General features: G+C 40.3%; 1 protein-coding gene across 11 annotated transcripts in view; it reads right to left on the minus strand.

Moving 5' to 3' along the window:
* Window positions 1-224: 224 nt before the first annotated feature.
* Window positions 225-14,276, minus strand: part of LOC124149403 — a 136,519-nt gene continuing 122,467 nt past the window's right edge. For 9 of the 11 annotated variants that reach the window (XM_046520954.2, XM_048400008.1, XM_046520955.2 and 6 more), the window contains 4 exons: window positions 6,997-7,208; window positions 5,086-5,232; window positions 1,880-2,098; window positions 225-1,208 (listed from right to left, as the gene is read on the minus strand). In XM_046520954.2, the coding sequence (XP_046376910.1) occupies window positions 1,060-1,208; window positions 1,880-2,098; window positions 5,086-5,232; window positions 6,997-7,208 (727 nt within the window). In that variant the 3' untranslated portion in view covers window positions 225-1,059. Of the gene's footprint in view, window positions 1,209-1,879; window positions 2,099-5,085; window positions 5,233-6,996; window positions 7,209-10,182; window positions 10,464-14,094; window positions 14,157-14,276 lie in introns of those variants that run through there. The other 2 variants (XM_048400010.1, XM_046520963.2) reach the window with 2 other exon arrangements.

The following is a 14,276-nucleotide window of genomic DNA, read 5'->3' on the forward strand; positions in this document are numbered from 1 at the left end:
ACCGTAATCAATGTAATAAGCGCCCAGGGCGTTCTCAAAATTAGAAATAGGGGGCTCTTATTAGAATATTATTTTGGTGAAAAAAAAACAGAGTTAAGGATAAATTTCATGGTTTATGCTGACAGCCTGAAATATTTATATATGACAGATACATTTTTCTAGATTTTAATAGCCCAAAATTAAGGGTGCATATAACACATGAGTGTGTATTATACGCGAATAAATAAGTCTTGTGTACATTGATCAATCGGAAGGGGCGCTAATTGGGATTGTTCACTAAGCCAATATATTAGAAATTATCGCCATGGGCGCTTATTAGAGCGGGGCGCTTATTACGTCAAATACGGTAAATTGATAATTGAGAACTCATCTTCATATTTCAGAAAACAGAATATAATCTTTCACACTATCTTCCAAATTGTTCCAGAGAAATAACGGAAAATATCAAAATATTATTGAAATGGAAAAAATAAGCTTTAGTGTTTTGATCATTATGCATGATATCATGATACCTTACTTGTATCATGGCACGAATACTCAATGATCTTTACCGTAGTCGCTGCAATACTGTTCATAAATACCCTATGTGACATATGGGACAAGTCAGGTGGGAGTTTTCAGTAACACACTTTGAAAGCTTGATCAAGTCACACCTGTCAGAAATATATGAAAAATATAATGCTCCAGGTTTTAACCATCTTCACCCAATTGGTTATTACTTAATCGAAGTAGTGAAAAAATAGTTTGTGAAATATAGGAGTGAGCAGATCACACACTAAGACAAACATGTCCATTACGTAGTCCTCATGGTCTGTCAAATACTGTAGGCATCACAGAGAGGATCATGACTACACCGTGTCCAGTAGGGGGATGCCAGTCTGACACTCCACGCTGAGCACTGACAAGTTCTCCCAGCTTCCGAAGTACGGTCCTACGGAACACACAGACACAGAGCATCCTCCCTCCACTGGCACGGCTCCTGCAGCAGGCTGAGGGGACACCTTATTGCATCCTGCTACCATCTTGGCATCTCAACAATATCTACACCTACAAACAACATCAAGAATCACGATCTTGTTTGGCCTTTTTCTTAATTTTCTTAGTTCTTTCCCATCGCACGGTTTCTGCCTCAAGGGCAGACAACTCCATTAGTCTTTGTTGGAACGAAGGCGATGCTCCTGAAACTGGGTCTGTATATTTTGGTTCACCTGGAAATGGAACAAAAAGGTTATTCCTGATTTCAGTGTTAAAGGAAACTGGAAGAATCCGATATTTTCGAACAAGTCTCAGTGTCATCAGATTGAGAGAGTGATTGGTCCATGCAGAAGTGAGTAACACACGATCTATACTACAACACTACCACTATAGTCTAAGTGGTTATCTATTAATTTGTTCCTTTCATATCATTTCTGTATCTGTGTTTCTTGTCGTCTAACATCACCTTTCAGTGTTCTCCAAAACTTGATGTTCAAATCTTAACTTCCATTTTACAAGGAAAACAAGTCAATTTACAAACATCCTAGGTACACTCATTTCACTTTGCCAAAGCATACCATCAACACTGACAGATGAATGATCATTGTCTTCAAATTCTTTTGGTAGTTATGAATTCTCTCCCTGTTCTTCAAAGTAAAAATGGGCATTATTTTTGAGGGGTTGAGAGAGTATATCCTCTGACTAGGCCAAATAAATTGGATCAACCTTGTTCTGGGCCTCGTTCAACAAACCAGACTTAGCACTAAGACAGCTGTATCTCCCATACTTTTACATAGACTTACAACAGTCATAGCGCTAAGGTCGCTTTGAGGAATGGGGGCCCAGGGATTTTAGATTGATTCGGTTTAAATCCTGGACTGTCATCTTTCACCCAGCTACTCACTATCTTTGGCAGTAGATCTGGATGTGGAGAAATTGTTTGGGAAGCCAACACGTGTAGTGGGAGCACTTGGGCCTTTCCGGAGGTTCACATTGGATGTGTTAGACGTGGAAGTAAGAGAGAAAGACTTGGACGTCGTTGTGGACGTTGTTGTGGAGTTGCGTTGTTGTAAGTTCGGACTCCATATTGTGCCCATAGCTACAAGGTCATCGGACTCCCGTCCTGGACAAGGAAAGGACTGATAGACAAACATTGTACAGTGAACCTCTAGCTTAAAGGGACAAACATTGTACAGTGTACCTGTCTAGCTTAAAGGGACAAACATTGAACAGTGTACCTGTCTAGCTTAAAGGGACAAACATTGTACAGTGTACCTGTCTAGCTTAAAGGGACAAACATTGAACAGTGTACCTGTCTAGCTTAAAGGGACAAACATTGTACAGTGTACCTGTCTAGCTTAAAGGGACAAACATTGTACAGTGTACCTGTCTAGCTTAAAGGGACAAACATTGTACAGTGTACCTGTCTAGCTTAAAGGGACAAACATTGTACAGTGTACCTGTCTAGCTTAAAGGGACAAACATTGTACAGTGTACCTGTCTAGCTTAAAGGGACAAACATTGAACAGTGTACCTGTCTAGCTTAAAGGGACAAACATTGTACAGTGTACCTGTCTAGCTTAAAGGGACAAACATTGTACAGTGTACCTCTAGCTTAAAGGGACAAACATTGTACAGTGTACCTGTCTAGCTTAAAGGGACAAACATTGAACAGTGTACCTGTCTAGCTTAAAGGGACAAACATTGTACAGTGTACCTGTCTAGCTTAAAGGGACAAACATTGAACAGTGTACCTGTCTAGCTTAAAGGGACAAACATTGAACAGTGTACCTGTCTAGCTTAAAGGGACAAACATTGTACAGTGTACCTGTCTAGCTTAAAGGGACAAACATTGTACAGTGTACCTGTCTAGCTTAAAGGGACAAACATTGTACAGTGTACCTGTCTAGCTTAAAGGGACAAACATTGTACAGTGTACCTGTCTAGCTTAAAGGGACAAACATTGAACAGTGTACCTGTCTAGCTTAAAGGGACAAACATTGAACAGTGTACCTGTCTAGCTTAAAGGGACAAACATTGTACAGTGTACCTGTCTAGCTTAAAGGGACAAACATTGTACAGTGTGCCTGTCTAGCTTAAAGGGACAAACATTGTACAGTGTACCTCTAGCTTAAAGGGACAAACATTGTACAGTGTACCTGTCTAGCTTAAAGGGACAAACATTGAACAGTGTACCTGTCTAGCTTAAAGGGACAAACATTGAACAGTGTACCTGTCTAGCTTAAAGGGACAAACATTGTACAGTGTACCTGTCTAGCTTAAAGGGACAAACATTGTACAGTGTACCTGTCTAGCTTAAAGGGACAAACATTGTACAGTGTACCTGTCTAGCTTAAAGGGACAAACATTGTACAGTGTACCTCTAGCTTAAAGGGACAAACATTGTACAGTGTACCTGTCTAGCTTAAAGGGACAAACATTGTACAGTGTACCTGTCTAGCTTAAAGGGACAAACATTGTACAGTGTACCTCTAGCTTAAAGGGACAAACATTGTACAGTGTACCTCTAGCTTAAAGGGACAAACATTGTACAGTGAACCTCTAGCTTAAAGGGAGAAACATTGTACAGTGTACCTGTCTAGCTTAAAGGGACAAACATTGTACAGTGTACCTGTCTAGCTTAAAGGGACAAACATTGTACAGTGTACCTGTCTAGCTTAAAGGGACAAACATTGAACAGTGTACCTGTCTAGCTTAAAGGGACAAACATTCTTGTCTAGCTTAGAGGGACAAACATTATACAGTGTACCTCTAGCTTAAAGGGACAAACATTGAACAGTGTACCTGTCTAGCTTAAAGGGACAAACATTATACAGTGTACCTCTAGCTTAAAGGGACAAACATTATACAGTGTACCTGTCTAGCTTAAAGGAATTTGTACCCCTAAAATGTTTTGATGTAATAAATCAGCAGAATTTTGAATATAAGAAAGCAATTTAAGAACAATATTCTTCATAGACCATGTTTGCTTCTAAATAAAGTAAATATGAACAGGAAAATGGTATGAAAAGAGCAACATATGACGGCAGTGTTCAGGTGGGCAGCAAGATCTCCCTGCTTGCATGTATGTACATGAACACTCTAGCTAGGCCATATCTACAATCAACTATACCAACTCCAATGTCATTTCACGCAAGCTGGTAACCTGGTGTGCCCAAATCAAACATTTATATATCTGGTACTGACAGATTAACCTTGACTTCTTATCACTCCTGGAATTTCAGAAGAAACAGAACAAACAAATAAAGATTGATAGTTGAACTAAGAAACTAGCGTCTTTGTGACAACATATCTTGTGAATTGCCATGCCAGCGCTCCTAATGGTAACTGATCAATTATTCTCCACTGACGTAGCTGCATGCATTATGTCACTCAAGGAGAAATATGGATTCCTGAAAACTCGCTTTATCGAAAGGATCACCATCTTAGTGGGAGGTAATAGGTGGGTGAGTGAGTTGGGTTTAATGCTGCTTTGAACAGTATTTCAGTCATTCTGCACAGTGAATTGAGGCACCTTGGTTGACGGGGTACATGTGCCTCCGGGAGGAGTGAGTGATTGATTGGGTTACATGCCACTAGAACAGTTTTTCAGTTATATCAGGTCAGCTGAATCTGGGGCCCTGTGAAGATCTGGGTTAGAATAGATGTTCTGCAACCCATGCTTGCTGTAACAGGCCACTATGCTTGTCGTAAGAGGCAACTAACGTGATCGGATGGTCAGGCTCGCTGACTTGGTTGATGCATGTCATCGTATCCCAATTGTGTGGATCAATGCTCATGTCAATCACTGGATTGTCTGGTCCAGACTTGGTTATTTACAGACTGCTGTCATATAGCTGGAATATTGCTGAGTTCAGCGTTAAAAAACAAACAAACAAACAATCTTAATCTGGGTTGTAAATCCAAGTGATGCAGATTATAAAAACTGGTAGACCAAGTACCATCAATTACCAAATCATGGCACTGATCTATCCTGATATATCTTTCGACTACTCTTGTTTGTTATCACTGCCATTGTTATGGTAACTACGCCACAGGAAACCTGGCTCCTGCTGTGACAGGAAAGGCAACTGCCTAATCTTGAAGTACCTTGCACATTGTTTTTGTGATTCAGTAACTGATCACTTCTCAGCAGTGTTCCACGGACCCCGTTGGTCCTGCCATGGTTCTGCCCCTTGGCTGTGGGGAACGTGTTCTTAATAGGCCGCAGCTCATCCTTTTCCCCTTCAAAATTAACTGCAAAAGCAAAGCAATCATGCAAAGCCACATGCACATACAAGACACAGACAAGCTGCATTTACAATCTACACCTAGTGCTCCTCATGTATTGTATGACCGGCAAACTTTAGAAGCTGACAAAATGGACATAAATGATGGATAGCCATTACAGTAAAATATCACATTATGGCTGAAATATTGCCGACGAGACTTAAAATTAAACTCACTAAATTACAGTAAAATAAAGAAGTTGTTATCCATAAATTGTGTCTTCTTTGTTCTCATGTCTACTCATATTAAACAGTCCTATTTTCACATTCATCACCACTCGCCCTTTTCCGTAACCTGCCAGAAAACTTGTCCCCTTATCGATGAATGTTATGTGCGAAAATACGCCAAACCAATCAGAATGTGCGTATGATTTCAAGTTCTTCGTCAAAGAATCGCTCCGAAATAAAAAATTTTTTACAATTGTCTTGCATCTAAAAATATACCCAAGACACATTTAAATGTGTTCAATCATACTGTATAATTCTGCACATCCCGATGTGCTTTAAATTGCATCTGAAATATATATAATATATGGGAAATATATGTGAACCATTGCGCAATGAGTTGACAATTGTTTTAGGTATGCCCGTTTGCGCTAAGACAGAACCCGGTTGCAAAAATGGCCATGAGAGGGGCACGAGTCGCTATTCGGCTTGTCCAGGAATAACAAGAGTTGGTCACGAATGCTATTTTCACACAAAACGGCTAAACTCATACTTTTATCACTCAGATCATATAAGTACAAAAGTCAACTAGATGTCATGCAACACTTCCTTAAACCTAACTACCTCCTGTTCAGCATGCAAGCTAGTTCAATAAGACACTCAGTACAATAGGGAACGTTAACAACACACAGAAACAGAAGGTAATAGATATGTACTATAATTGAATCAAGTCATAGCATTATGAATGTTTTGTGCTGCATGAAATCTTTCATAAAGGGGTCCTGGGTCCTGGGTCCTCGAGGGCTACCACTGTAGTATCTGAATCTAAGTTATAAGATAAGGATAAGCTAGATGAATGAACAACTTCTTTATTACAGTTAGGAGCGACGTCTGTAGGTTCTTACATTGTTATCTGGTAAGTGGAGTAAGAAACTACACTGAAGCGTCGCTCCTAATTGTAACACAAATGTGGCTATATCCCCCGCCCCTGTTGCAGAATTTATGACATTATTAAATCTAAACAAACCCTAACCTTTTTTAACCGAGGTGGAACTTGTCATGGAAATTGTAAAAAAAAGAAAGTCCATCTTGTTGCCATGGAAACGTAAAAAATAAAATTTCTAAAATTTCTAAATAGCGAAAGGCACCAGTTCAGCATGTACTTGACAGACCTGCAAAGTTGCATGAAAAAATATTGAACGGTTTCTGAGTTATGCTCCAGAAACGAAACATGACGGACAGACGGACGGACAGAGCCCCTTTCTATAATCCCACCAACTTTGTTGGGTGGGGGATAATAATAAAGAAGTTCATCCACATACCTTATCCTTACTTAGTTCTCCAACTTCTAAATGCCTATCAAAGTAGTTATCTGAATCTAGTGACATAATAAATCCTCACGATTGATAGTAGGGTAATAACAAGTACACCTTGACTTCATTCTTCATTTGTCCATAGAATGAACAGATCCTTCATACATCCTTGAGTTACCATTAGGACATCAGAATTTACCTCAACAAGTGAAGTATAGCAATCTATTCCAGCACCAATGTGTCCAGTGTGTTACCTTTTTCCAGTGATATGGATCTTCTGGAGTTGTTCCTGCTGCTGGGCCTCCTGTTGGCGTCGATGTCCCGCAGTTTGAGCTTGTCCTTGTCCCGGTCGAAGTAGACTAGATCGGTGGTGGAGAAGTCCTCAGCTGGAGGGGCAGGCCGACTCGCCTCCGGGTTGTACAGCAGGTCTGCAGTGGAGAACGGCACTGTCGGCGTACTGGAAGAACTGAAAGTCAGACACGGATATTTAGACGGAGCAGAGTCAGGGGATCAAGTCAGCATTAGTGTCAAACCAGGATCTCTACCTCAGACACGACTGTTGCTGCTCCTTGGTAACTAAAAGCGACAAAACCTTTTCCCTATTAATGAGAAATCCCTGTTAAACGCAAAGTCGAGTGCACGATTCCGACTATACCGTGAGCAGGTGTTTTATGAATCACTATCAAATGGTGATGATACCAGATGTTTGGGAAAAGGTAAGCATATTAAGCCCTTGTGGTACCTGTAACAAACACATGCAAAGACAAGTCAATTAAAATTGAAAAGAAATTTATCCCATTTCTGAGGAACTGCTTCCCTGGTTCTGTAATTCTCCCAAAAAGATAATGCCAGAGGGTCACCTTACCATAAATATCCTCAACATGAAACTCTAAATACATCCTCAAGTAGATCCTTACAAGGACCAAGTTGTGCCCAAAACAATGAGCATATTGAAATACCTCAAAACCATAAATCTTATTAATGTACACATATAATGAACACATGACCAATAACCTCCAAGGCAGCCTTCCTTGCCACTGAATCAGTTTAATCAGCACTGCCACTGTTAATCTAGCCCCAGCACTGGGTGTAGTCAGATTTCAGCTGAGATTTCTCTATGGAAAGGCAACAGGCAATAAAGTAGAGCACTCATTCACCAAGTGTCATTCTAGATTGCCATCTCTTACAACGCCTCAGTAATTGGCGCTTGGTTGGATCAAATAGACCTCCATTGAGCCATGTAATCCTCAAGTCTTTCCAACAGCAGTACCATGCATAGACTCTGGTGCAGCTGGCGGAGGTGGTGTGGCCTTACTTGCTGTACATGTAGATATGACATGGCTTGTCTGGTTGACTATACTTTATCATTTGTAGTTTACTTATTGACAGCACGGTGTTGTCATATGACAAATCTATCTACTGCTTTAGTTGGTCATGAATTCAGGATTAGTGTTGCCATGGTGATACACACCGAAAAATGTTGGCTTTTAGATACACTGAGAACATTAACGTTCCCGGACGGGACTCAACCCCAAAAGTACAAGAATCTGTACTTGACCAAGAAAGTGTTATCCCAAATATAACATTTGTTACATTTGACCACTTTCTAAATGGCATTGCAGTGCTGTAGCCAGCCAGGGGGCAGGATGTTTTATATAAAACAGTTTTATTCGAATCAAGTTTGGGACAAGTGATACTTGTACAAATATTTGCCCCCCTTTTCCAAAAAAGTTAACTACGGCCTTGCATTGTGTGTTCATTAATGTTTCCGTTTAGTCACACTTGCAATATTTCTTTGTTTATAATTTGTTGATATTCACATTAAATAACAAGGTTTTTTTTCCAAATTTGAATACAAATATAGGTTTCTGTCAAACAATTTTGATCAGTAGAAAAAAACACAAAGGAAAGTTTGACCATGAATATCAATCTGGAACAATTCCTCATGTTTCTTATTGTATTCCAACCTTCCAGTCCTTCCAATCATAATAAAAAAATAAGTTACATGAACAAGAAGAAAATATTGGTGCAGTATTGAGGAAAACAGTATAAAAAACTTGAATTTTGTATTACCCTTCTGAAGACATAATCGTCAATCAAAATGGAAATAGAGCGTGGTCAAAAGAGGAGGACAAGAATCACTCTTTACATCATTTAGGTGATGACGCAAGGCATCTACACACAGGAACCATCCTATACATAACGACAGACCGCCTCCGTGGTCTAGTGGTAGAGTGTCCGCCCTGAGAGCGGAAGGTCCGGGGTTCGATCCCCGGCCGCGTCATACCAAAAGACGTTAAAAGATGGTACTTGTTGTTACCCTGTATGGCGCTCGGCATTAAGGGGCTAAAACAAGGACTGGTCGACTCGGAGTCAGTATACTGTGTCTGAGTGGGGTATTCGTGTTAAACTGCGGCATGGTATCTCAGTGTGCTAGCACTATAAATCGGCATCAGTCCGGACTAGTACAAGCAGCCACAAAAACACACACACGTACATGCACGTCGCTATATAAGTGCAATAATCTTGGCACAGCTCAGGGCCCTTGCCCCCTCTAAACGCAGCCCAGACCTTCCTTGTCAAATCCCAACCAGAACTTTTCAGACAATGTGAAACTCCCCAACATTGCAGCCTTCTGCATATTATTATTATTATTATTGTTATTATTATTATTATTATTATTTACCAGAATGTACTCACCGAGCAGAGAAATGCTAGCTATCAATTTCACCGCAAAAATGCAAGATTAAACTCGTTGCCTCACAACAAAATATGACCTTATGAAATATGAAATTTCAAACTCACTGAATTCATAATCAAATCCATAATAAATACGTCAACATGATCCCATACGGCTAATTGTTACTCACTTGTTCCGTACTGTTCATTCTTAAATCATTAATAAAGACAGTTCCCAACCAGAAGTGTCACATCACAGATGAACACCAGCCACTCATGAAGCAGCCCTAATGATGTAAGAAGCAATGCCGTTACATCGAGAATAATCACATCCCCTACCTGATGATGTTCAGAGATGTATTCCTAACCACACGTTATCCTTGTTTCCAGCACAACTAGCGACATCCAACAGTGTGCCAGTAACCTGTAACTGACTCAGCATGGAATACACATCAGATACACCCAGACTTGGAGAATGGGAGAGCAGATTGTCCTGGCAGAATAGACTAGGCACAACTGTTGGATCAATAACTTTGAGGGTAACCTAGTTAGCTGAATCCCATTCTCAACTTTCGAGGACAGATCACTCGCCAGCCTCAACACTAAAACATAACCTGTGTTCATGTCACTCTCAAAAACTGAATTTAAATTTAACTTTAGATCCATACTGCAAAAGGCCAGATCACACCTGAATTTGGCTTCGTAACTTCCCTTATATCAGCTCAGGGTTTATCAGTGAAGCGTAGAAAGGTGACACTCACTCTGTAAATGACCTGACATGAATAGGTTTGACTGGACTGAGGACAATCCATGGCTTGTCGGGGTATAAGAAGTCCAATTTCTTCCTCTGCATCAGGCTGGACAGTCCACTTTACCGGTGGACGTATCGACCAAGAGTCAGTGTAATAACGTCGGCATATTTTCCCCCAGTTTGTGTAAGCTCCATTGTGACAGTCACCAGGTTGAGTGGGCTAGCTTTGTGTCGGGTAGAACAACAGACTGGCGTGTTGAGTGTGTAACTCGTGTTTACTTTGCTTGTACGCAACACACTCCAGGCACTGGCAAGGTCAGCAGGGGACATAACTCTTGATAAGAGACTTTTGATAAGACCTGACACTTAGAGATAGTGCCAATAGAGTTTACAACTTGAAATGAATTGTACAATAGTAAAAAGACATTGGCAATGTATGTTACTGGGAATCATTGTGCAGCTAGATCTTATCGTTAAGGTAATCGTAAGTGATAGCATGCTGCTTGTTTGGACAATATAAGGTACACTGCACATGTGGTCTGTTATGAATAAGGGGCAAATTGGGTGATCCTAATGTGCTATAGAAATCAAGCGATCCCAAAACTGTGTGCATGTTCTGAACGGCACTTCAATTCTGCCTATTGAAGTATGTGAAAAGACAAGTGTTATACCAGATCCACATACAACCTGGGACCAATCCCTCTAAATGCTTGTTCAGAAAGGCTCCCGCTTCATAGCACATGAGTGTATACTAGTATGGGGTGCTGATCCTGTGTCAGTCATCACTGGAGACAGCCAATAAAGTCCTGTATCAGCATTATCATCACGAACATTCTGTACCAATCTTAAAATAATAATTTACTTATGGCGCAAGTCTTGAAGGGTGGTGGGGTAGCCTAGTGGTCAAAGCATTCGCTCGTCAAGCTGAAGACCAGGGCTCGATTCCCAACATGGGTACGATGTGTGAAGCCCATTTCTGGTGTCCCCTGCCGTTATATTGCTGGAATATTGCTAAAAGCGGTGTACCACTCACTCCTAAGTCTTGATGAGAAAGAGGGAGTAAGATCCCCTGTCCTTCTCCCATATCAGCCAGGCTAGGTCTAGACGTGAACTTGAGACGACTGTCAATATAAGGACTTACTTAGCTTACTACACCAAAATAGAGTTTACCAGACCTTTGGGCTAGTGGCTGAATTGGCATTATGATTAGAACTAATCCTGACAATGCAGTAGACAGCTGTCGAACAATGTGATGCAGTTCTTCCTGTGTATGGTCACAGGCCTTGATAATTATAAGGAATTGTGAAGCCATCATGCATTTGAAACATACCCTAAATTACATTAAGTATTTCGAAAAACAACAATATCCCAGAAGTATTACATACTAGGGCTGGGACGGGTAACTTGGGTACTCGGGTCGGGTGGGTACTGAGAAGGACCCGGGTACCCACAGAACTACCCTGACCCATGGTTGGTCATGTGATATATTGTTTAATGACAAAAATGATCTTGAACTATATCCTTACACCACATGTGACTAATGTTGGCATTTTTTTTTTTCTATGCACCCAGACGTTTATATGTCTGAATAAAGATAAAACTTCAGTCAACTTCAGTGTATGCATGACCAGATCGTTATATACGTGTCTCTAAATACATTTTGTCCAGGGCAACAGACAAACTATTCCCAATTGGAAATTTTGTACCTATCTCTTGAGACCTACAGCGGGTACCCAGGAAGGGTCGGGTAATAGGTCGGTGGGTACCAGGGTAGTAAATTTGTACTTGTCCCAGCCCTAATACATACGGCTGAGGATTCTATAAATCTAAGATATTTTCCTTCTCTGCTGGTTGGTTGGTTGGTTTGTTGTTTAATGCCGCACTCAGCAATATTCCAGCTATATGACGGCGGTCTGTAAATAATCGAGTCTGGACCAGACAATCAAGTGATTAATATCATGAGCAATTGGGATCAATGACATGCATCAACCAAGTCAGAGAGCCTGACCACCCGATCCCGTTAGTTGCCTCTTACGACAAGCAAAGTCACTTTTTAAGGCAAGCATGGGTTGCTGAAGACCTATTCTACCCCGGATCTTCACGGGTCTCCTTCTCTGCATTCTGGTTGTATGTTCAATTGATATCTACTGTGGCTTTGTAGTAAACTCATTCCAACAGTAAAACTGCACATGGAAATAGCCCTGGTATAAATCTCTGACATGAGAATATTGACAATCTGGCCCCCCTGGTACTGCACTGCTTGAGGCAGGTAGGGATCATCTATCACCATTATGTTCAGCAAGACAGGAGGGTCAATACCAAAAAGGGGAACCAATAACAACATTCGGCATTTCCCACAGCATATTTGTATAAGTAGCAGTGTTCCCCTTAACCGCTAATTACCAGTTTTTGACCAGTAAAATTAGGCTTGGACTGGTTATTCCTGTGACTGCCAGTCCCTATGGACCAGCAAATAAGATATCTTGGAAATCCTTGTTTTTGAACAAAACATTGTGGATAGTCAAAAAATGATACTTTTGAATGAAGTCTGCTTGTCTGTCATCAGGGCTTCCCGTTGTCTATTTTTAGTGCAAGGAAATAATATTTTGCTCAGCTTGAGATTAAATATCTATTTGTAGTGACTTAGTCTTGAATCAAAGTGAAATATTCAGAAAAAAAAGAGAAATTTGTAATTGAACTTAGTGTGGATGATGTAGGTCTCAATAAGTTACTTCAGAAATGACGTCACTGAATTTGTAGCCATGAAAGTAAACTGCATTGAAATAGATGTTTTTTGTTAACCAGGTAATTTTCATACGACATTTTTATGTTCAAAGATGGGACTGACAAAAATTGGGTGGGACTGGTATTTTTTATAGTTGTCACGCCACTTGGGCTGGCAGTTTAAAAATCTAGGTGGAACACTGAGTAGTATTCTAAAGCTCACATAATTAACCCTGAGGTTAAAAAATATGAGTCTTGGTTCTCATGCACCGGCAGGATCATCAAAAAGTCTGCCACACATTTTGTTTTTATTTCGAGTTTAAATATATATTTTTTTAAATCCTAATACTAAAAAATAATGCAATCCAATATAGCACACAGTTACTTCCCTTCACATGCGCACTGCTTTACTGCACATCTCGTGTTATGGTCATGGCGGCAATAGGAGTTTGTATACTTGTTTATGTAGGGAGGCCCTTTCCAAGGTTGATGGTACACAACTGTTTATCTGGTTACATACAATGTCTGCACTATATTTTCAAAAGTCATTGCCTGAGAACCAATTCTTTAATTTTTTTTAACCCTAATTTCAAACAAATAAACATACGCTTGCCACATATCATCGCAGTATGTCAATTTCAACAAAAAGTCACTACAAACACTATGGATGAAAGTAGCCTAGCAACAGCCTCACTTGTAATCAGTGTTCAACATGTCCTTGTCATAAAAATCAAACTATTTGGGCAGCGGTAGAAACTATCAGGTTTAGTCCACTAGTCCTTACAATGATAACATATAGCAAAACCCTTAAAATGGCAAATTTCTACTTGTCCTTAGGATACCTTAACTATTGGGCAGTTTGGCAAGGACTACAGGACTAGTGCCAATTTTTAACCCTGTTTGGGTGTCTCCAAATTCAAATACTTTTGCTGTCAGTAATTTTAGCCACAAGTCCGAAGACCGAGGCAAGTAAAATTCTGTATAGTCCAGTAAGCATGGTCAGCTCAACGAAGAGTCCATGTATTGACATTAAAATCAACCAAAAGTCATGTTAAGAACCATGTTTTGGTCTTGTAGACTCAAGGTTTTGGCGCTGATCGCTATAACAGAAACATAAAGGACATCGGGGCACCCTTATCTTCTAACACAAGTCATAAATACCAATCAGCAATGTAAAGTAACTGCACATCATAATTACCATGGGTTGTTGCCCGATGAATATAGCAATATAAAGTAACTGCACATCCTAATTACCATGGGTTGTTGCCCGATGAATATAGCAATATAAAGTAACTGCACATCCTAATTACCATGGGTTGTTGCCCGATGAATATAGCAATATAAAGTAACTGCACATCCTAATTACCATGGGTTGTTGCC

The sequence above is a fragment of the Haliotis rufescens genome, unplaced genomic scaffold, assembly GCF_023055435.1.
Source record: "Haliotis rufescens isolate VD_foot unplaced genomic scaffold, xgHalRufe1.0.p SCAF_2, whole genome shotgun sequence".
NCBI lineage: Eukaryota > Metazoa > Mollusca > Gastropoda > Lepetellida > Haliotidae > Haliotis > Haliotis rufescens.